This window comes from Lissotriton helveticus, chromosome 11 (assembly GCF_964261635.1).
Source record: "Lissotriton helveticus chromosome 11, aLisHel1.1, whole genome shotgun sequence".
NCBI classification, from domain to species: Eukaryota; Metazoa; Chordata; class Amphibia; order Caudata; family Salamandridae; genus Lissotriton; species Lissotriton helveticus.
In genome coordinates, this window is record NC_136072.1 from 349,216,213 (window position 1) to 349,241,165 (window position 24,953).

The window sequence follows — 24,953 nt, forward strand, 5'->3', positions numbered from 1 at the left end:
CTCGAAGCTGAGGCGTGTCCTAACCAGTCCAAAGTGCCCAAAGGGATGATATAATGACCAGTGTGAAGTGGAAAAGAACGCCTCTTGCAAGCAATATAAAAGTGGGATATTCAATCCATAAGGGTCTACAGGGCGAATTATCTGGCAAGTTTAAAAGCAGCAAAAGTGGCATGGGAGGAAGATGTGTGGGCTGACTTGCTAGACTCTGCTGTGAACACCAACCAGAAGAAATTCTAGTCATTAGTCAGTAGAAGTGAGGGTAGGTCTGGAAACCTTATTGAATCGTCCATTATTCCATGTAAATGGGTAGCGCACTTCAGGAGTCTCCATGCCCCTAACTCTGCCCTTCAAGGACCACATACGTCTGAGAATGCACCTAGTGCAAAGAGCCACCTCCATCCTTTGATACGTTTTTCCCTCTAGGAAACTGAGCATGCAGTTGCATTGCTCAACTCGAGAAAGCTCTGGGGCTTGATAAAATCATGGCTAACGTTTGTAAATCTAATTGCGGGGTCTGCGTACTCTACATCAATGTGCTGTCAAAATGCCATTGCGGCAGAAGGAGCAAGTCCCTCTTCTTGGAAATGGGCTGAGATCGTCCCTAATTTCAAGAATCGGGGTCCTGGTGTGCCTTCTAACTACCTCTCAAGCAGCTTATTGGATAACCTCCAAAATATCTTCTGTAAACAGGTCCTTGACTGGGCGGGTGTGAAGAAAAGCAGAATCTAACCGGGTTCCAGGCCGGATTTAGGCATAGGGTCAGCGCAGTTGACCAGGTCTTCCGGTTCCTCTTGGTTAAGTGGAAGGTGGTAGACCTGGCAGGGGGTCAACTCTATGTGGCATTTGTCCATTTGCGTGCCACATTTGACCTGGTCCTCGGAGGGAAATTGTGGGAGGAGCTACTGGGGATCAGAACTCCACTCAAACTCTTAAATCTGATTAGGCTATTGCACAAGGGGAACTTTGCCAAAGTAAGGTGCGAAGCAAAAGGAGAGTTATTAGAGGCATTTCCAGTCAACCAAGAGTTTTAGGCAGGACTGTGTACTTGCACCCACCCTTTTCCTCCTTTATGTTAATAACTGCATTGCATCCTTGACCAACTGTGTGAATGATTCCCCTTCTGTGGAAGGAGAAATAATACTGGCCCTCCTCTTTACGGACAACACATAGTTGTTTTCCATAACCTAGAGGGGTCTGCAAAGACTGATTGATAGCTTTAATCAGTTTTCCAGCGATTTTGGTCTTGAAATAAATACCTCCAAGACCAAATATATGACACATACTAAGAAGGGAAAGCCGAATAGGGTCATTAAGGTGGGGGTGGAGTAACTCGAAAGAGTCCAGGAGTTTGAGTACCTGGTATCAGGTTAGATGAGTCTGGATCCTGGGACCCACAGATCCTAAAGAGTACCCTAACTGTAAAGCAACGGACAGGAGCTACACTCAAGTTGGCCAAAAGGGTTCAATGGTCCCCCGTACATCCAGTAGTGGGCATTTATAAGGCCCAATCATGGGGGGGTGGTTCTCTATGTGGCAGAATTGTGGGGATTCTATAACATAACTCACCTGAGTATAGCAGACAATAATTGATTTCGAAGTCTGGTGAGCATAGGGAAGGATACAACTCTTGTTCCACTTCATATGGATCTGGAGATGACTGAGATCTCCTCATTGGTAGCATTGAGACCCCTATTGTATTGGATTGGAATCTAGAGCACTGTTGAATTTTCCCTTTTAATAGAGGGTGTGCAGGATATTATTGCGGCCAATGGTGGGGGGGAAATCAAATGGTTAAAGGCACTCAAGATGGATTGGAATGAATTTGCCTGGGCAAATTCTGAAGTGAGCCACAATTGATCAAGAGAGGGGACAGGACCCTAGTTAAAAAGAAGACAGAAGATAAGGCCTCTAGGCTCACTGACCACTGATCCGCAGCCTCAAAGGGGACTCTAACAAGTGCTTTCCTCTTAATAAAATCAGTGTGCAAGGCCAAGGAATTTCCGAATTTTATTCACCCTGTTTTTGCTCGAATTTTGTACCTTCAATTTAGGTACGGATCGCTGCCTGTAGCAGTTTTTACTGCTGATTGAAGAAAAATGAACCAGGGCTTCGAATATTGTTTTTGTTGAAAAAATGTACGTGAAAGTGAGGAGCCTCTCTTGTCCTTTTGCCCACTTTACGCAAAACCTAGATCGACATGGCTTGTCCCAATGTAAAAGCTTTTGAGCCTACCCACTAGAGGAGAAGCATATAGGGTACACCTTAGTAAAACTACCTCGATTGTGGTTGTAACTGTTGCAAAATTTCTCCACACAGCGTGGGTAATCAGAGGCAAAATGTTAGATAAAATTGGGCTTGAACATATTCAGCCGATGTGAATTGCCTGAGTTGGTGGTTGTTGCTTGCAGGTTTTATATTGTTAGGAGATTTGATTGTATAGTGGCAATTATTTAATGGGATCATGCGCTTTCTAATTTTTTACCCTTGTTTTTAACTCATGAATTAATTTTATTGCATGCTCTCAGATTTTTAATTGTTCTATTTGTTGACTGCTCGTAGAGGAATTGTAAGGTTTTTTATGTGTGTTTTGATGATGCAACAAATGTTTTGAACTATCAACAAAATTCAGGGAATACCTTTTTCCACGCATGAAGGGCGAATGCAGAATTTTTGTTAAGGGAACACTTGACATTCAATCAATCAATCAGAACATTTGTAAAGTGCACTACTTACCCGTGAGGGTCTCAAGGAGCTGGGGGGAGGGGGATGCTGCTACTGCTTGAATGGCCAGGTCTTGAGGTGTCTTCTGAAGGTAAGCAGCTCCTGGGTCTGCCGTAGGATGATGGGTAGGGTGTTCCAGGTCTTGGTGGTGAGGTGGGAGAACGATCTACCGCCGGAGGTCACTTTTCGGATGCGGGGGACTGTGACGAGGACGAGGTCAGTGGAGCGGAGCTGGCGGTTGGGGGTGTAGAAGCTGAGTCGTCTGTTGAGGTATGCTGGTCCGGTGTTGTGGAGTGCCTTGTGTGCATTGATGAGGAGCTTGAAGGTGATACTCTTGTTGACGGGAAGCCAGTGTGGGCCTTTCAGGTGGGGTGTGATGTGGCTGCGGCAAGGGATGTCTAGGATAAGGCGTGCAGAAGCATTTTGGATGCGTTGAAGTCGTTTCAGGAATTAGGCCGAGGCTCCTGCGTAGAGTAAACCTGGGCGTAGTTTGCGTAGTAGCTACGCATAGTGCACTTTGCACTACATGAGCTACACGTAGCTACGGAACTGCGTAGTGCACTGTGTAAAATGATGTTCGCACTGATTGCACAGTGCCGGATGCTTGTCCGCACTGTGCAATCAGTGCAAACGGTCGTTTTCCGTCGCTCGAGTAGATTTATACTCGAGCGGCAGCTTTCTCAACACGGACTGATAGTTTCTCATCGCGAGCATACGTGACCACTCGCAATGAGAACCTGACCTCCCCGCATTGAGAATCTCGCCGGGAGGTTTATTTTCCACGCTCGCGATCAGCAACTTGATGTTGCTGATCGCGAACGAGGAAAAAGTCTCGCCGGGATGTCATTTTGCTGGTTCGCGGTCGCCAACTTGACGTTGAGGACCGTGAGCAAGCAAAAAAATGACCGCTACGCTACGCATGTTTGCACTGTGCTACATGCAATTTGCATACTGGAAAGTAGTGCAAGCTTCGCAAACTACGTGAGCATAGAGTAATACTTCACCCAGGGTCAGCATAGACGGCGTTTCCGTAGTCCAGCCTGCTGCTGATGAGGGCCTGGGTGACCGTTCTTCTTGTTTCGGTGGGGATCCACCTGTAGATCTTGCAGAGCATGTGGAGAGTGTTGAAGCAGGAGGATGAGACGCCGTTGACCTGCTTTGTCATGGAGAGAGTTGGGTAGAGGATGAACCCTAGGTTGCGTGCATGGTCGGTGGGTGTTGGAGCTGTTCCCAGTGCGGTCGGCCACCAGGAGTCGTCCTGGGCCAAGGGGGTGGAGCCGAAGATGAGGACTTCCGTCTTGTCCGAGTTTGGCTTCAGTCAGCTGTTCTTCATACACTTGGCAACGGCTTTCATTCCTTCGTGGAGGTTTGTTATGGCGGTGAGGGGGTCCTTGGCGAGGGAGAGGATCAGCTGGGTGTCATCGGCGTAGGAGATGATGTTGAGGTCGTGCAGTCGGGCGACGTGGGTGAGCGGTGCCATGTAGATCTTAAACTATGTCGGGCTGAGCCCTGGGGTACGCCGCAGATTATCTCGGTGGCTTCGGAAAGGAAAGGGGGGAGGCCGACGCTCTGGGTTCTGCAGGAGAGGAAGGAGGTGGTCCAGTCTAGAGCCTTGTCTTGGATCCCAGTGTTGTGGAGGCGTGTGCATAGGGTGCGGTGGCAGACAGTGTCAAAGGCGGCTAACAGGTCCAGGAGGATGAGGACGCAGTTTCCCCATCGTGCAGCAGGGCCCTGATGTCATCAGTGGCGGCGATGAGGGCATTTTCAGGTGCTGTGGTTGCTGCGGAACCTGGACTGGGATGGGTCCAGGATGCAGTTCTCCTCGAGGTAGCGGGTCAGTTGTCTGTTGACGGTCTTCTCGATGACCTTTGCCAGCCTTGTTTTTTTTGCGTAAGGTGTTGATCTCAGCATGCTTCCCGTCCTCTGGGAAGGTTGCTGTCTCGAGGGAGATGTTGATAGCTTTCTGAAGATAGGGTGCAATGGGGTGCTGGCTTTGTTGAAGATGTGGTGTGGGCATGGGTCAGACGGAGATCCTGAGTGGATGGTGTTCATGATTTTGATAGTGTCATCGTCGGTTATGTTGGTCCTGGAGAGCAGGGGGTTGGTGCGGATGTTAGCCGTGGGGACAGAGGTCTCTGTGGTTGTTGGGATGGTCGTGGCATTGAAGCTGTCAGGGATGTCTGCGATCTTGTGATGGAAGAAGGTGGAGTAGGGAGTCACACAGGTCTTGCGAAGGTGGGATGTTGTTGGTGTTGGAGAGTTCCTTCAAGATGTTGAAGAGCTCTTTGCTGTTGTGTGCGTTGTTGTCTAGGCGGTCTTTGAAGGAGGCCCTTTTGGCGGATCTGATGAGGTGATGGTGTCTGCGGGTGGCGTTCTTGTGGGCTGCGTAGCTGTCTGATGTCTGTTCATGGTGCCATTTCTTCTTTAGCTTTCGGCAGGTTTGCTTGGAGGCCTGGAGGTCTTCAGTGAACCAGCTGGCTTTTTTGCTGGTGTGTCTGTTGGAGGGTTTCTTGATCCGGGCGAGGGTGTTGGTGCAGTTGTCTATCCATTGTCTGAGGTAGCGGGCGGAAGAGTCGGGGTCGGTGGGGTCGGCAGGTGGTTTCCGGGCGAGGGTGGCGGTTAGCTGATCTTCGGTGACTTTGCTCCAGCAGTGGTGGGAGATCTGTTGGGTGTGGTGGTGAGTGGTGGGCTTCCGGAGGATGAAGTGGATGCAGCGATGGTTGGTTCAGTGGGGTTCGTGGTGTGGTTGAAGGAGAAGTAGGAGCTTGCGGAGAAGATGGGGGTCAAGCGTGTGGCTGGCGGAGTGGGTGGGTGTAGTGACGAGGTTGGCGAGGTTGTCAATCAGGGTGGTGGAGTTGCAGTCATTGTTGTTCTCGAGGTGGTAGTTCAGGTCCCCGAGAAGGATGTAGGTTAAGGAGGCGAGGGCATGTGTACTGACGAAGATGGTGATGGGGTCGCTGAACTGTGGTCGGGGTCCTTAGGGTCTGTAGACGAGGGTTCCTCCAAGGGTGGTGTTGGGGTCGGTGTGGATCTGAAAGTGCATGTGCTCAGCAGTGCTGAGGGTGTCGTCTGTGTTGGTCGAGATTCTGAGAGTATTCATGTGGACGATGGCGATTCCTCCTCTTACTCCTTCGGTGTGGTCCCTGCGGGTAATCTTGTAGCCGTCTGGGATGGCTATGGGAATATCAGGTGCCGAGGAGGGGTTCAGCCAGGTCTCCATCAGGAAGGCGACGTCTGGGAAGGTTGAGTGGAGTAGGTCCCAGAGTTCGATGGCGTGTTTGCGGGCGGAGCGGGTGTTGAGAAGAATGCATCAGAGAGGGTTATGTTCTTTCATGGTGGGTGAGTCTGCAGATTGGATGCTGGTGAAGGTGCAGTTCCAGCAGGAGAAGGGTCCTTGGGTGTGCTTTGGGGTGGCCAGAAAGCAGTTGTGTGGTTGTCCGGTGTTAAGTGTGTGGAGGGTGCTGGCATCGTAACGGAGGCGGGTGTTGTGGCGTTCGTGGGGTGCGGTCCAGTCGCTGACAGGTGCAGACGGGCTTGCCTTAGGCACACACCGAAGCGGCGCGCCCTCTACGTGGGTCCGCGCAGCGGCCGCCCTATGAACAGGAGTTGGGAGGGAGGAGGCAGCTGGGAGGAGGGGGTGGATGAATGGGTGAGCAGGGGGCGGGCTGCAGGGGACGCAGCGGTGGGAAAAACGGGGCAGGAACAGCTAAAGGAAACAGAAGGCAAAAGGGCACAGAAAATTAACAGGGAAGAAGAGACAAATAGACAAATAATACAGAGCACTACAATAACAGCGAAAACGGGGGCAGGGACGGCGCGAGAAAACAGGAGGCAAAAGGGCACATAAAATAAACAGGGAACAAGAGACAAATAGACAAATAGTACAGAAGCACTACAATAACAGCAGAAGACAAACCTATGGCCTACCACTGGCCAAGAGGGATGAGGCGCAGGTGGGAGCCTGCAGGTTGAGGAGGGCCTCGAACTCTCCTTAGCAGCAGCAGCTGCGGCTAGCGAGCAGGGCACACAGGTGGTGCTGTGTGGCGTGGGGAGTGACCTGCCTAAGTGTCACATCCTTGAACATAGCGAGGAGTGAATGTGTCAGGTTGGCGGTCTGGCGGTCACCACATGACCACTTCAGGGTAACGTCAACCAAACCAGACAACTTCCTTGACGCCGGTGCTTCTGATTTCGCGTCGAACGTGGAGGAGCTCGTCCACACGGTAAGCGCTGGAGCGTGTTACCGTTCTTTCTTGTTCCCAGTTATCACGGTGAGCGCTGGAGCGCAACACCGTACCTTGCTGTGCTCATTATCACAGTTAGCGCTGGAGCGCAGCACCGTACCTTGCCTCATTTTGTTTCCTTATGGTGAGCGCAGGAGCGCAACACCATACATTGCCTCATTTTGTTTCCTTACGGTGAGCGCAGGAGCGCAACACCATACATTGCCTTATTTTTTTGCTATCAGAGTGAGCGCATGAGCGCTTCACCTTTCCTTTGCCCAGTTTGGTACTATCACGGTGAGCGCAGGAACGCAACACCATTCTGTACCTTGTTCCCCCTGGTGGTAACACTGGTGCTTGTTGCTTCCTCCCCTTATCATCGTGGTGGGCGCAGGAACGCTTCGCCAAGCCTTCCTTTCCTTTATTTCCTGGTGCCAAGCATGGAGCGCATTGTTCCTTTCTTCCTACACTGCAGCTAGGAGCAACCACACCATATTGCAGGCTAGTACTCCCTTATTATCCTGCTTACCCTGGAATCTTCACTTCCTTCAGGTGACTATCATTTCTGTATGCCTGCCTATATTAGTGAATGCATGGGAATGAGTGTGTGTACTGAGTAGCGCAGCTGGTGATTGATTGTTGGTTATTCCCCTAGGTTCCAAGGCAGGAAGACAACAATCACCCAGGGGGATCCATTATTGTTTCACCATACCTTCATGGCACATTCCTACCAGGATTCCTTCCACTGATTTTCCACAAGCCCCGGTCTGTTACTATTAAGGTAGGACAAGGGAGCAGGTGGGAGACGGTGGAGGTTATTCATATCATCCCTGCAAGACTACTCTACAGGCAGACGGTAAGGCTTGTGGGGTCCCTGACACAAGAAGGGTCAAGGGTCGAAATTCTGACATGTAATATCACAAACAAACTGCATTGGAGTCATTTTTTGTCATACGAAAAATCAAGGTTTATCATCTTAATATGAACTTTGAGTTTAAGTGGGACCGTTTACACATAAATACCAAAACAAAGATTGGCAAATCAAATGCTCTTTATCCAGCTAGTAAATATCTTATATTACATTTTGGGGGTCTACCGTTGCTCGGCCTGCACCCCGTCCCCTGCCTCCGGCCTTTGGATTTGCTGATACTATCACTACTGGTTAGTCCAGGGATGGTGTTAACAGGTATTACAGATAGATTCCTGATCCTCCGTTGAGAAATGATCCTGGATATTTTGCCTGCTTTCAGCAGCTGGGAGTCTCCGGCCGAAACGTTCCAAGTCTGCAAATGTACTACAAAGCATTGTAATTACGGTGAACTTGTAATCACCCTCTAATCCAGATCAATGGAAGCAAGAAACCGTCTCTGCATTTGATTCACTCACTGCAACAAATATTAAGACTCACAGGGACTTGGTATAATGCACTCTTTCTCCCTCCTCAATGCTAATGCCTATGCTGTAACCTCATTTCTACGGGTTGTATTCTGGAATGCTGAAAAAGGGTGGTTTCACTATCTTCTTCTCTTGAACAATCCGTCAGTGGGGGACCATTGTATTTATGTCATTTTTATTTATTATTAAGTGTATGTTTTGATGTTATGGCAAATCGGTAAATAAAAATAAGTCTCCACTGCTTAAAATAACTTCTTATAAGCTACTAGCAAAGTTTTCCTCTGGCATAATGCTACTCTAGGCCTGCAAATGACATTAGCCATATAATTATATTACCATTATATTTTAAAAATGTAGATATTACACGAGTTTCCATTTTCACACTTTTTAAAAGGAACAACATAATAGTATATCAACATCACCATTGGAGTTCAATGCCCTTATAAAGGAACTGAGTCTTTTGTCCTCATGCCTCTATATAGTCATGAAAATTCTTTTGGTCTTGTTGAATCTTTAGAATGTACAGCTGAAGATACATTATCCTATTCATTATGCTACAGAGAGAGAGTAGAAGTGCTTCTTTTTCTCAACTGCTTTTCCATCTAATGTATTTGAAAAACTGACAGCAGGGTCCGCCTGGAACGTAGTGTTAAAGTAACGTCTGCCGCCTCGCGAATTAGAAGATGCGTACGTGCTGCATGGTGCACGGCATGCAGCTGCATGGTTTTCAGCTTTGGGGTGAGGCATTCGGTGGGGCAGGGCTGGGCCTGTATTGTCATGCGCAGTGTAAACTGCACGTAAGGCGGCCGGTGGGTGCCAGCCACTGAGAAAGTGAGATCATAATTTATAATTGCTGGTTATTGTCGTCTTCTGCAGCCGGCTGTGCCAGCCACTGAAGCTGCAGGCTTCAGGTGAGTTGGAGACAACTAGTAGCAGTAGAAACCTATGCTTGTTCTACTTTTCTGCATAGAGGGAATCTGATTATAGGCACTTTTTATGCTCTACCACCTATTTTTTTTTATCAACCTATGGCTCCCTTATACACCGCTTTCTGAAATCTGCTTACATTGAAGTGAAAAGTCTTTTTATTTTTTTATTTTGTTTTTTACAAAATCCTGAGCTGTGCCTGGGGACCCCTGTTTTCCCTGACAAGATAGCTGTAGTTAGTCACAAGTTATTGTGAATTTGTGTCTTCTTTAGTTTGCTCCTGCTTGCACGTTTGGGCACTTAATATTGGTAATCAAGCATGAATCCAAGTCTTATTCTGCTAATTTGCCCTTGGTCAAGCCAGAGACACCGTCCCAAGATCTCTGTGAAGTTTGGGACCTGGACGGTGCTTGACTGCACAAGGTGACTGACTCTCATCCAGCCCCTCTACTCTGCTTGAAGGCAAGAGGTTGACTGGAGCTGGGAGGTATGCTGTGCTAATGGAGTGGGAAGAAGTCTCCAGGGCTACTTGTGAGCACTGTGCAGGAATTAATGGACTGTTCACGTGGAATGGGAATAGTACTTTGCTATACTATAACTGTGCAGTGACGGATTCAGTGTTTGTTGTTTTGTTCCTATTTTAATGATAACATACTTTCTGATGTTACTAAATGGTTCTGGGATCATTTACTGGGAGGCTTATTGATTCTGCTGATGTGCTGATACTACTAGTCGATATCAAACGTTTTCCAAAGTAGCCTTCGAACTCAAATCTGCACTATTAAGGGATAGACAAAATGTTCTTACAGAAACAGTGTTTGACTGACTATGGGCTCACTTTCAATTGTGGGTGGAGAATTTGCCCCACCTAACGCCCTAAACTTTGTGCCAAAGCAAAGCATCATCAGAAGTGAGAAGAGAGGACATGGAAAGGTCATGACTGTAGGAATTGGCAAGCAGACGAGCTTGGTTCAAATGAGGCAATAAGCTCAAAGCATAGAACAGAAAATTATAAATTAAGGCCCTCCCTTCCTCATTCCGGTATGAGTGCTCCACTTTGCGGAAATGTAAACGTCTTCGACGTCCCAGCAATATTTCAGGGGTGGCCTCTCCATCCAAATCAAACGTAGCTTAGAGTGTAAGAAAACAGCCGTGAAGGGCCTGCATCGTGTCTGCAAAATCCCTGGGTTCCTGCAGGAAGTATAGTGTCACAAGTAGAGACAAGGTAACTAAGGGCTAGTTGAATGAGGCCATGTCTGGCTCCAAGGGCAGAGACCAAGGTGCAGCGACTGTAAAGGTGAAGGCAGCTGGAGCACCAGGCCTGTGGTGTAACATAGGCACCCGCAGCACATGCAGTGTGGGGTCGGGGGCAAGCACCAAGGGACCCCTCAGCTCAATACCCTGGCTGGAGAGCTCTTGATTGAGTCTGGAGGGGCCCCTCCAGGTATCTTGCAGGGGGGACCCCCTCAAGTTTCGTTACGCCACTGAAATACACTACATATTTAGTATATTAATTCATAAATTGTTTTATCTTATATGTACTTTGAGAGTAGTTCTGAAGCTTAAACTTTTTGTTTACTTCATATATTCAGTCACGACACAGATGCAATGGGCAGTTTCTTGAGTTATATATCATAGAAAATATACAGGACGTACACCGAAGGTCATCCATGTTCACTTTGCCGTGTGCGCAAAAATGTAAGTAAGGTATTTGTAGAGTTTACACCTTAGGAGCAGTGACAGGTGTCTGCTTGTTGCAGTTTTGCAAAAGTCATTGTTCCTAAACTTTGTGATATGTTTGGTTGAGCAGTTTAAAATAAATTCTAGAATAGGTGGTTACTGGACACAGTGCTAATAGAACATCTGCATTGAATTTCCAAAGTGATGTGATGAGACAACAAACTTAAATTAAGAATGTGTGATGTGATGTTTTAAGAAGGTGTTTCCGAGACTCTGGCTCAGAATTAAAAGGATGTAGACTGACATATCATTTCAATATGAGGTGTTGATTGGAGGAGACAAAATTCATAAGTTGCAACTGTGAGGAATGGGAACTCTGGCGTGACATTTACAGTTATCCTGATATAAGTTTTGTAGAGATATTAGGTATTGATTCGTTTTAATATGTAGCAAATTCACTTGTCATCAAAATAGTACATGTTTTTTCAACTTTGTTTTAGGCTTACCAAGGCCAGTAAATATATTTCATGTACGGAAGAATAGAGTCAATCATATACTATAAAAATACTGGTAGCTCATGAGAGGCTCCCTATGATAGATGGATGTATAGTTTAACATACATTAACATATAAATAGAACATGTATTTTAGACCAGTCCCTTCTGGTGGATTTGACTAGATAGAGAGCAAAGAAAGTATTTTACGACAATATAAAGGATACTTTATTACTTAGAGGAGGTTAGTGAAATATAAACAGATTGCTATCCATGTAACATGTAGTTTCGACTTTCTTCTCTATCACCATTTTCAACATCTTGGTAATATTGTGAACAGATTGAAAAATGTCAGCAGACATGCGGACTTTTGAAAAAGTAATGACTTATTTTAAATAATAAAATAATTGAACACGTAGGACTGATGCAGGGTATTATAATTAAATGTACAACTGCAATAACACGATAAAAGCAAAATCAACTTGTTGAAATGAAGGCTTTATGTAGGGGAAACTATGCTTATGCTATCATTACTCAATGTAGTCCTCAAATTCAAAATGGCAACTCTGCATGCTGCCATATTTCAGTGCATCTGGTAAACAATGTTTTGACATGTAATATCGCTTTCACTGGTTCTTATCTTTAGAGTTCTGTACCACACTGTTCTATTATTGAGAGTGAATGTTGCCAGATCCTCACCTATGGGGACAACGGTGTAATTTTCATGAGAACTTGACTGTGTATACTAGGTAGTTATATTTGTAAGGTGCCTGAAAATCACCAGGGGTAGGAATTGTAATATATGAATCTATGTGATAGTGATGAATAATGTGATTTCAGAAACTGGATCGTTCTTCCTTTAACCTGATTGCTCCAATTCGTACAATTCTAATATAATTGTGTTCATCATTGTTTTAATTGCATTTTGCATTATAGAAGAAGCCCATTTCTAAGGTTTGTGGTCTCACCCTCCCCTGATATTTAGGAGGTTGCACTAATTTATTTTAACTGAACTATATTTTGTTCTTCCATTTGACTATTTGCATTTTTATTCTGATCATCATGCTATTATATGATACTTGATTAATTGACTGACTTCTAATCATTAGATGCTTTCTGTAATTCCTTTAAATCTTCTTATTTTTGTATAGCTCCACTTCAGAAGCAACGACATCTTAGGGGATTTAACACCACTCCTGGTGTGTCAGAAGCGCTTTAAAATTGGCATATTAGGGAAAAAGTGCCATCAAGTCCCTATTATGAGTCTGGTGGAGCAACACTAATGCATGATTTCACGCATTAATTTCAGTATGCATGATCTTAGTTGTTAGGTTTTTCACTTTTGGTTTTTCCTTGTGTAGAAAAAGTTGACTCGATGTTTCAGTCGTACAAAAGGGGGTGGTGATGGACGGAGCATCTGAATCAATCAAACACTCACACCCAGTCAAAAGATCTGGGTTTAATCCATCACCGTTCTTTAGCCCACTCTGCCACCCCAGTTCAGACATGGCTATATGCAAATCAGTCTGACCCTGTGCCTCATGGGAACAGTCCAGCCCGAACTGCCAAGCCATGTCTTCCCTGGACCGGAAACAAGCTTCTGAGGACCGGTTTCTGGCATTCCAGCCGTCTTCAGCCCGGCTTGCTTGAATCCAGTGGCAAAGTGAGCAAGGGACTCACGTCTGAGCACACCCTGCCACACTTATGGCGGCCAAAAGCGGTACAAAAGGGGGTGGTGATGGACGGAGCATCTGAATCAATCAAACACTCACACGCAGTCAAAAGATCTGGGTTTAATCCATCACCGTTCTTTAGCCCACTCTGCCACCCCAGTTCAGACATGGCTATATGCAAATCAGTCTGACCCTGTGCCTCATGGGAACAGTCCAGCCCGAACTGCCAAGCCATCTTCGGAAGCTTGTTTCCGGTCCAGGGAAGACATGGCTTGGCAGTTCGGGCTGGACTGTTCCCATGAGGCACAGGGTCAGACTGATTTGCATATAGCCATGTCTGAACTGGGGTGGCAGAGTGGGCTAAAGAATGGTGATGGATTAAACCCAGATCTTTTGACTGGGTGTGAGTGTTTGATTGATTCAGATGCTCCGTCCATCACCACCCCCTTTTATATCGATGTTTCAGTCGGCATAACTGGCCAGACAAATCGCATGAGACTTTGGCTGCAGAGCAGTCATGTCTCATTTTTGTTTTTCTAGCAAGGAAAGGCATACAGTGTCTGTATTGGCGTCAGGAACGTTGCTTATTTAGTCCATACATTTTCTAACACTGTGCCGCCTTCTTTGATGCTTACAAAACAGCAAAAAATGTTTTGCGATATCTTGAGAAACTGGTTCTTTTAATCAGACTCGCCACACTGTGTTACTAGCACAGACTTCCTTTTTGGAGAGCAGCGCGACTTAGAAAAGTACTAAATCAAATAAAATGAAAACAGTGAATGGCAAGTGATTGTAAATCTTCTTTCGTGGTGTCATAATCCCCCTGCATGAACCTGGGAGAATTTTTTTCAAACCCAGCACAACATAAAATAAAATAAAGATGAAAAACGCTCCAGTAGAGTAAAAAGATAACTATCGTGATAGAAAGGACTTTCGCATGTGAATTTTATTTGTAGGTCAGTTCAGACAGTGTCAAAAAAAGTGTCTTCACTTGGGGATCCTGATACTCAGTGATGGATATTCATGAGGTGGGAGGGTAGTAACGTAGAGGAAAGCACATGTTTAATGTGGTCCGAAAGCCAGTGTACGTCATGCCTGATCCAGTGATAGCTTGTGGTACTTACCTTAAGGCACCAGAGTACCCGTTGTATGGCTCCTTGTCACTCGGCTGACACTTCGTGTCTTGTTGTTTGATCCCAGGAGTTCCCTTGCATAGGGCACACAGTGTGGAGCCACGGTCTGCTCCTGGCGCACAGCTGTCACCAAAGAACTCACCTGTCCAGATCAAAGGACAGCATTAGGTGTTAACTGAGGCATATATTGGGAAAAAAACTGGACAAGCCCCACCTCAAGGTGTCACCAATCCCTCTGGCCCTGCATTTAAAGGCATCCACATCTTAAGTCTGCGGGGTGCGCTGGCTACCCTCCAAGCACACTCTCTACAAGGTCAGCTCCCACATTTATTTTATTTATTTTATTTTAGAGGTTTTATATAGCGCTGGCTGGACCCAGGAGTATCAGAGCGCTTTACAAGGTAATTCAATACAGGTAGAGTGTGTATAAGCACAGACAATGGATTAATAAAAGAGCAAGTCCACATAGGAAACATGTCACCTAGATAAAAAAGTAAAAACAATTGCTAGACACTATGAGATATACAATATAGCGGTCACAGTTTGGTGGGAAGCTTCACCTAAGTATACCAAGGAGCAGGAGGGACAAAAACATGCAAGAAAACTGAGGGTCATAAGGAAGGGAGGTAAGTTGATCAGATTGAAGAGGAGGGGGGGCAGGCTGGGGGTCACTAGCCATAGGCGGAGCAGCTAAGTGGGGTGATGCAGAGGGGCGGGGCCACCAGGGAGGGATTAGAAGCCCCAGCCCCATGTTACACTGTGCACTTATATTTCCAACCCTTTCACCTGTCTTTATGCATTGCCAGGGCATTCTGAAGCACTAGAAAAATGCATTCTAGACATGAGACACACTGGAGATAAATGGAGGGTTATGATGCTGAATTAACATATACATTTCAGTATTATAATATGCTCAGTGTGAAGAAGACCGCCTCTGGATGCAGTGTGACACCAACTGAAGGACTCCGCGTTTGTTGCCTAATTGGGTAAGGGAAGAGAAGCCATTTCAGAACTTACGAACAAGGAATTTTATATAGAGTCAGCAGAAAGAATCGCAACCAGTGACCAGATTACAGAAAGTGCCCTTCTTCCTTCATCCCCGGAGCATGTTTGTAATAGAGAAGGGGCTGCAGAGACATTTGCAGCCCCTTCTGTAATAATGATCGTGCTATCACTACATGTGCACCAGCGCGATCTGCAGGTAGCGATTCCCCATTGTTAGACCCGGGATCCCTGGTTGGGTGAGGTAGGTACCTTAGGCCAAGTAGGGACCCGCTTTCCAACGTCAGGGAAAGGAAGGTCACCTTCTTAGATAGCCCCGCTCACCCCCTCGGTAGCCTGGCACAAGCAGCCAGGCTTATCTTCAAGGCAAATGTGTAAAGTATTTGCAACCACGCTCACAATAATTCAGTGATGACACCACAAATAGACTCCACACAAGTTTTATAAAACGAGTATAAACTTTATGTAAAAAGATATATGATAAGACCATACAATGTAAAACCAACATATGAGGTTTTGTAATATTTCTCCTGGCAGGTTGTTAGGCCAGCCAGCCCTTGTAAGTTCTGGCGATGTCAATAAGCACTTCTAAACATTCTCCTTTACTCCTAATATCATGTCATACAGTTCATAATGCTAGAATCAGGCACTTTTGCAATGTTAAAATACTGTAATGCGTAACGTAGCAATCAGTCACTCTGCAATGTAAAATAATTCAATGCATAATACAACCACCAGATATGTTGTTCTGCAAAAATAAGGCAATGAGCTCTAAATATAGTGAACAACAGCGGGCCCTTGATGCCGCACCTCACACCATTTCCGATAAATGGTTCCAGCAGTCGTGCAGACAACCCCTTCGCCAGCTGTTGAGGAGCGTAACTGTGCATCTAGATCAGCAAATAGTCCAGTAGACCAGAAATGTATGAAAAAAGTCACTTCTTTATGGGTCGCTGATATACTCCAAGGAGCCTTGGATTACGACAGGTGTTAATACTACTGATCTCGTTGCCTAGGACCAAAATAGGGATTCTAATTGACGTATCAACATATTTTCTGAAACTGACGGAGTGCAGATATATTTTTGTGTCCTGAGGAAGCTCCCAATGTGGGAGCGAAACGCGTTGGCTGTTATCCTATTTCTACTGGATTTACATTTTGAAATATTCTGATCTAAAAAGAAGTGACTTTTTTCATACATTTCTGGTCTACTGGACTTTGTAAAGTGGTGCACCCCCATCTTTGTTCAACTAATGAGCTATAAATATACATCTTTATTTTTATATATTTATAATTCTTTCGTTTATTTCTTGGGAAATTTTAGACTAGTGTATGTTCATCAACTTTGGACAATGTGACATTATCTGAATTGTATCTTATATGTTTTTATTTGTGCTTTTATGGCCTTGTCAGGCCGAAATAAAGAAAGAAAAGGAAGAAAGAAAAAAAATAAGGCAATGCGTATACACTAATCAGGTATTCGTTATGTAGGAATAATGCAATGCACAATACATTAATCGGGTCGTTCGTTATGCATAAACAAGGCAATACATCATATGAAAATCAGGTAGTTCGTTATGCAGATAAAATGCCATGCGTCATACACTAATCAGGTAGTTCATTATGCTGGAAAATGCAATGGGTAATACTCTAATCAGGTACTCCATTTTGCAGAAAGAATGCATTGTGTAATACGACAGTCAGGTACTCCGTTCCGCAGAAATAGAATAATGCGTAATACACTCAGGCCCGATCACTGGGCCTTAGGCGGTTTCTCTGCCTCTCCGTCTGACCTGCAATCAGCCTCTCACAGTTGCCCCTAACACAGCACGATGTAATCCCAAAGTTCAGCTTTGCAATCCGGCCCCTGTACCCCCACTCCCTTGGCAATACGGGCTGCGATACGAGCCGAAGCAGAGGCTCACGCTGCCAACACGAGAGAGAGGCTGAGAGCGTCTCCCTCCGAGCCCGCGCTCCGCCCCAGGATTTGACACACGTTACCTGTGGGGCGCGAACTCACTCTCCTCTCTCCGTCCAGTGGCTGGGCATCCAATGCAGCTTTGTGAAATGGCAACGGTGGCTCGGTCTGGCAACGCAGCTCCTCCCGGACTGCCGGTCCGGGCCACTTCAATTACGAAGATCTCAGGCTGCCACAAAGCACATGCACACACCGTCGCTAAGTCTTTCTTCACTCCGGGTGCACAATCACTGGGCACTCCACACACAAATCTCACGCTGCACGAAGATCACGTGCGCAGCGCCGCTGAGACTCACTTTACACCATGCACACATTAACAAGGCAACTCCTTATGAAGGTTTCACTGTGCACAATGCACCCGCACACAGCGTTGATGAGACTCACTTGGATTCCGGTGCACACAATAACAAGGCAAATCCCCACGAAGATCTCACAGTGCACAACACACACGCACAGTGTCGATAAGACTCACTTGGATTCAGATGCACACGATCACTGGACAATCCTCACAAAGGGGTTCAGGTTGCAGAAAGCACACGCACAGACAAAGCCACTTAGGCTCACTTGGACGCCAGGTGCCTATGATCACAGGCAGTTCTTATGAGGGTCTCAAGCTGCAACAGGCATGCTTACACAGCACTGCTCAGACTCTCCTGGAAACTTTTGTGTTCCTGTGTTTCTGAACAGGGAGCCAGCTCACCTCAGGCCCTTTAGGATAGTTATTTCAGGACACAGCACACAGAAAAGTCCTTCAAGCAGGGGGACACAGCACACAGCAAAGTCCCTTTAGCCTTTCCTTGGTTGAAACCGCAAACTGCAGGCCAGCCCCAGATCACACAGCAGAGGTCAGTCCTATCCTTCAGTCTCTTCAGTTGTTTCTTCCTTGGCAAAGGTTCCTGTTGACCACAAAGTAGCTCCAGTATTGTTCAATCTTGATCAAGCCATTGTCCAGAGTTTAGGGGCTTCAGCACTCATAGTTATACCCCTCAATGGCTTTGAAGTATTTGTGTTCAGGGGGCACTGACCCCTGTCCAAACCAGTTCTGGGTGCCTCCCTGCCAGTGACACCTTCTTTCTTTGATTAGTGGGGCTCTGGATTCTCAATCACTCAGAGGAGATGGGACAATTGTTTTATAGCAACCCACACCTCTTCACCTCCAAGGGCTTCTCCCCCCACTACACTCCAGACACAGGTCAGCATGTTACTGTCTCACCTCCTCCCCTGGGTCAAGACATTCCCCAGATCCTATTGCTTCCAAATCCAGCCAGTCAATCCACAGCCTGGTATAGACACACAGAAATGTCAGAGCACAAAAAATCACCACTTCTAAAAGAGTGGCTTCTGAACACACTGTGCGAAACCACCTACATAAAAAGAATTGTTATTACAGGGAAACAGCGTTTACAATGCTGCTGTTACCATGCAGGTAGGTAAGAACGCGGTCGTTACAACGATCGTGTTGTTACCACGCGTGGCTTTACATCGCAAGTCGTTTCTACGACTTGAGCTAGGTGGCGTGCAACACCAGGAAATGTGTTGGATTTTAATTCCAATACATTCCCGACTGTTGCGCTAACTGGAATAGGAATAGTAATTTATACTATTTTAAGTCCAGCGCGCCATCTAACACAAGTCATAGAAACGACTTGCGATGTAAAGCCACGTGTGGTAACAACGCGGTTGTCGTAACGACCGTGTTGCAACCTACCGCGTGGAATTTGGTAGCGTAGTAACGTCATACATTCGTTATTACATTGTGAGTTCAGGCATACTGAACTTTACCTTTCCATCTTAAGCTTTCAGAAAGATAGGCTGGAAAACATATTACACAGCCTTCCCATCCTGTCCTATGGGCAAGATGGCCTTTCAACAGTGAAAAACGAAATGGAGATTATTTCACTGTCAGGACATGACACACACCTTAGTAAATGTCCTACCTTTCACATGCACTGCACCCTGTCCAGGGGGTACCCTAGAAACAGTCAATTGAAAGAAGGGGAGCATACGTAAAATGCTGGCATAAAATCAAAGAAGCAGAGGAAGGGTCCTTGAATAACCATCTTTGGACTGAGTTACTTCACCCTAAAAAATCGCCAGCTAGAGAGTACCTGCAGGAATCCATCACACTTTTAGGTCTGACAGATCTTTGCAGTATTACCGTGTCACACTCCGTATTTAAAAAAGCTGTAACAAGGTAACCCGCAAACTGTCAGTTATAGAGGACAAAAACACGCTATCCAACCGATCTCATGGCTGGGTAGTACTAAATACGTACAAAGCCTTAAAACCACAATCATACTTGAACATCGGAATAAAACCCATCACCAAGGAAAAATTCCTAAAACTTCGCTCGGGGATTGGCGCAATTAATCAGTTTGTTCCTCCTTGGGAGAGAGAAGGAGGTGACCAGCTGTGTCGCCTTTGTGGCTGTGGAGTGGAGGACCTAATTCATGTTATATGCATCTGTAACAATCTAAGGGATATAAGAACAACCCTGTTAAATCCTATGTTAAGACAGTATGGAGCTAGGACCTGCAGACAAGAGGCACTGTTGTGTTTCAATCCAGAGAGAGTGCAGCTAAATTGTCGACTTACAAAGTTTTTCGACATAACAGCTAAGAGACTGAAAAACTCGCTTACAACAGAAACTCCCTTTACAACAGAAGCTCTGTTAGATGGATTAACCTACTTAAAAGAATAAGTGGCAGAAGATTTACCAACAGAGCCTATGCCTTAAAAACTCTTCTTCTCCTTATCACCTTAAAGCAGTAACTTGTGGCAAATAAAACGTGGGCCTGCCATCAGTGCCTCTTCATCATAATCGAACTGTAGGGGTTTATCCTGGTGGAGTGTTGCAATGTTGTTGGCGAACAATATGTTTTAAGGCAAAGACACTGATGAATTCTTCCATGTTGGCCACAGGCTGCTTTACAATAGAACTGCGATTATCTAGAACATTTTTAAAGGGTACATTGGAAAAGGTCTTATAATTGTGTCCAACGACCTCCTCCTCCCCTTGTTGTAACTGATGCTAAAAATGTGGCCTTTTAATAGTGCTTTTTAACTGTATACAAACAAGATATTTTTAATTATGTTTTAACATATGCAACGGTTTTAATTAATCAAGCATAATAAATGTTTCTACCTTTCTACCATAGGGGTGTCTGAAGTTCCTAGAAAGGGAAGGGTAAGGTCTGGTAAGTGAATGCACTTGACAGAACAACATGGCAGTTTAACAAACTGCGCGCAGGCCCCGTAATGGCAGACCTGAGTTCCCTTTTTAAGGCTGCATGTGTGGGTGGCACAAATAGTGCTGCATGCCCACTAGTAGCATTTTCATTACCAGCCCTGGGACACGTAGTGCACTGTACTAGGGACTTTACTAGTAAGGCAAACATACCAATCATGGACAACCAATTACCATTACTTTATACAGGGAACACTTACACTTTGACACTGTTTAGCAGTGGCAAAGTGTCCAAAGCATCTAAGTTGGTAACACCATGACAGAAAACATGTCTAGGGGGAAAGCAAAAAGTTTAGGGACTTTAGCCAAAAAGGGCCAAGTCCTACACCCAATAAATGGAGCATGGCTCCATGCATGTGATGAAACACTTTACCTCTACACCCACAACTTATTATAAAAGCAGGTCCAGATGCAAAGAAGCTGTCAGAAGACACAGTGACTTTGACCCACAAAGAGATGGTGAACAATCTGTGCACTCTCTGTAGGTGCCACTTGTAACAAGGGAAAGTGGGTCATATGAAGTCCCCCAGAGATATCCATCTCTGCAGGTGGGTAAAGTGACATGGTGCATCTCCTGTAGACCGATCTCGTTCCTGCTTTGAAAGGAAGGCTGCTATGCCGCCTGAATGAAAGATGGACTGACTGCTTCAAACAGCCAGTCTGCCTTTCACGAATGTGCTACACTGAGGGCAGGTGTGAGTTCACTGCTGCGTTGGAGTCAATGAATTATCTGTAACAGGGCACACTGACCAGCTCTGTGCTCAGCATACTGTTAAAGGCATGATGCAGCACGGATGTATGATGGAACAATGCATTCCCTTAGCATGCATTCCTTTAGCATGCATAACTTTACCACGCATCATTTACCATGCAATGTGTTTACAAAGCAATGACTTTACCATGCCTCTAATTTCTGGGAGTGTCCTCTTGCCTACACGCACCCAACCCCATCATGTTTTATCTAAGGTTGTGAACCAATGTATTCTCGATCTGCCTCCTGCATCTGCCCCTTTAGTAGCAGTCTTATTGGAGGCCCCTTCTCTCTGTATTTTGGCCCCAATGTTATTTTCATTATATATTAATTCTTTGGGTGCAAATTTGACTGCAACACCTGTAGATGTCCCGTGCATGGGGGGTACCCCATTGCCAGTCTTACTGTATGCTGATGATACAGTACTACTGGCAAGGACACCCATAGGCTTACAATGTCTTTTAAATTCCTTTGGGAATTTTATGCGAAATCTAGACCTTGTGATTAATGTAGAAAAATCGCATGTGATGTTCGTTGGGAAAGGCAGAAATAAGACCAAGACCCTCTCTTGCAATGACGCAGTAATATCAAAAGTAAAAATCTTTACATACCTTGGGGTAGTGTTTGATGATCTAGGTAGCTGGATTCCCCAAGTTACCAATAAAAGAGTGGCAGTAAAAAGATCATCGGCCGCTATCCTAGGTTTGCGAAAAGATTGGGTGGGAAACACCCTGAGGCAATTTTGGCGATATACAGAGCCAAAACAGTAGCCATAGCCAGGTATGGGGCAGCAATTTGGGGCTACAAAGATTTAACTGTGTTACAGAGAGAGGAAAACACATTTTTACGTTCCCTTCTGGGCCTTCCCCAATCCACATCATCTTTTGCGGTTCATTCTGAGCTGGGTATGGGATATATCGCGGACATCCTAAACATGGCACCGCTTTTATTATGGATTAGAACCTGGCTTAATGCCAAACTTACACTGAATCATAAGATTCTTATGGATTGTCTGGGGCGGGACAAAGTGGCTGATATTAAATGGCTGACCTATATTAAAAAAACTTCAGCACTTTTAGGTCGACCAGAATTATACTTAGACCCGAAAAATTTGAATAAAGAAGACATCAACTGGGTAAAAATGAACTTTATTAAGATCCGAGAAATGGAAAGAGAGTCGCCTGAAATCTCTAAACCCACAGTAAGGTCACATTTTATGTTGATTACTTCAATATCAGTGCAACCATATTTGACCATTGTTACACGCCCTTATCATCGTTGGTTGCTGACCAAATTTAGATTTAATCAGGCACATTTTTTGCTGGGTGTTTATGAGAAATGGTGTGCCCCAATGGATAATGTGCCATGTAAATGTGACAATTTCTCTGATCAGGATTTGATACTTTTCGTATTCTTTTGCCCCTTCTTTTCGGAAGGTAGGGCAAAATATATTAAGCCCCTCCTAAGAGAAATGGGCTTTTTACAGTTAAAACCTGCATTGTTGTTTCTTCAATTAATGGAAAATCATCGGGTCATGTTCTGTGTAGCGAATTTTTTGATTGCATCAATCCGCGCTAGACGGAAGAGACTCCAGTTGACTATAGCTGAATGTTTACCTTATGCCTGACAGTATTATTACATTTCCAGGTTCTGCTTCATTTTATATATGCTTTATAATGAATTGTGAAACATTGTTGATATTTGGTGTAAACCCTGTGTGCCACACAACTCTTATGTATTGCTAATGAATTTTAAATGTACAGTTATTTAACAGCTCTGTATGATGTTTTTATGTTTGCATAGTATACTTTTATGATTTTTATTTAATCGAATAAAGTATGTTTTGAACTTGAACTTGAACTCTCTGTCAAGAATCCAGGGAAGCTTCCCAGGACCTACTACATAAAATTACTCATTGGTGTACTAAAAATGTTGTAAATGGCATGAATATATCATCTGACATTATTATGGCCAGAAGAGTGGGGTGGATAGGCCGCCAAGCAAAAAAGACTGGTGTGGGAGATTGCATAGTAATCAACATTCACAATCCCGAGAAAGCTAAGCTGTTAATGGGTTGCGCATATATGAGTAGCTTAAATTTCTCAATCAGAGTAGTTTCGCTACAATTTTTTTTCCCCCTAGCCAGTGAATATGCCCTACGCAATGGAAGCTACCCCTAAACCCAGGTAGGTTTGTTAACTAAAGCAATACAGATAACATCTTAACAATGAGTAACCGTTTTCAACCCCTAGCTAGTCTCCAGAATCTGGATGAAAATGACTGACTAGGGCTAGAAGACAAAACATGTCAGGGTACATCTCCAGTTAACATGACTCAAAACACCCATATATCACCAGTCCTGGACCCTGTTGAAATAACTAATAAATCCCCTGGAACTCCTCCTATCCTAATTCCCTCCTTGGCCACCCATGAAAGGATCCTCTCATGGAACATAGCGGGAATAAGGCCCAAAAGAGGAAACCAACATTGGGAAGATTTTTTCTCTATGTACCACATTATTGCCCTCCAGGAAACTTGGGAAACAAACGACTGTTTTTATCTAGATGATTTAATTTTGTTTCATAAACATGCTATTCCATCGAACATGGGTAGAGCTAGAGGGGGTTTGCTCCTAATGTTTTCACTCAAGCTCTTGTGCAGGACACGTTTAGTTGAATGTAAATCACTTCATGTTTTGGCAATAGAAATGTCTTTTAAGAACCGTGCCATCGTGCTAGTGGTACATTTTTATCATTCTTTTTCCAGAGGTCACGAGTCAGAACATTTGCAAGATTTAAAGGAGTTTCTGGAATATTATGAGGAGACCAAATAAATTTACTATGCTATAATAATCTTAGGGGATTTTAATATTCATCAATGTTACTTAAATTGTTTCCAGGACCAGGGGTACTTTCTTTCCTCACTCACTCTGTATAGGAGAGTAGGGTCTGCTTTCCTATGGTCACCCCAATTTTTGCTTTTTGCTTCACTGGTTTTCGACTTAATGTGGCTGTGGGCCTGCTAATCAGACCCACAGCCTGCTGTTCTATCTCTAAATTCACAGACATGTACTTTAGGTACAACACCAATTTGGTACTGGACACCTTATCAGCCGCTGTACAGTGTACTATAGGTACCCAGGGCATAGGTGCATCCAAGGCCTACCAGGGGCTGCAGCATATCTTTTGCCACCCCTGGCTGGCCACTTAAATCAACACAACTGGCTGATCACTCAGCTGGGGCAAGGTGGTGTAATCACCCCTTGCTTAGATATGGTATACCTATATCTAAACCTATCTGGACATATATATACCTATAAGTCACTCCTATGGCAAGCCTTAACAATTCTGGAGGCAGAGTGCTTGGTTTTATGTGAGATGGTGCTCTAGCATGAGCTGAGCCTGTCTGCAGTTTTCGGAACCATTTCCTTATAGCTCTTCCAGGATATTGCCATACCATATCCTCTTAAGTTCATGATAATCCTCGCGGTTATTGCTAACTCTGGTTTGGCTTTATCAAAACATGTCGTGTAAGGTGTCATACACTTTGGAATACTACCCCCTCGCCAGTTCTGGCGACGGGGGTAGCATTCCAACCTTCTAAAGGGAGAAGACATGTTACTTTACTTAAAACGCAGTTAATCATAACCATGGCCTCAGCATCACAAAATGGATGCTGCTGCCCCGACAGAAGTCTGGCCTCCTGCTGCTGACCGAAACTTGGCAGGGGA

The 24,953-nt window shown here is 45.1% G+C and overlaps 1 protein-coding gene across 2 annotated transcripts in view; it reads right to left on the reverse strand.

Moving 5' to 3' along the window:
- LOC144791089 (serotransferrin-A-like) overlaps window positions 1-24,953 on the reverse strand; it is a 302,511-nt gene that overhangs the window by 72,243 nt on the left and 205,315 nt on the right. For both annotated transcript variants that reach the window (XM_078665746.1, XM_078665745.1), the window contains exon 13: window positions 14,237-14,387. In XM_078665746.1, coding sequence (XP_078521872.1) covers window positions 14,237-14,387 — 151 coding nt within the window. The remainder of the gene's footprint in view (window positions 1-14,236; window positions 14,388-24,953) is intronic.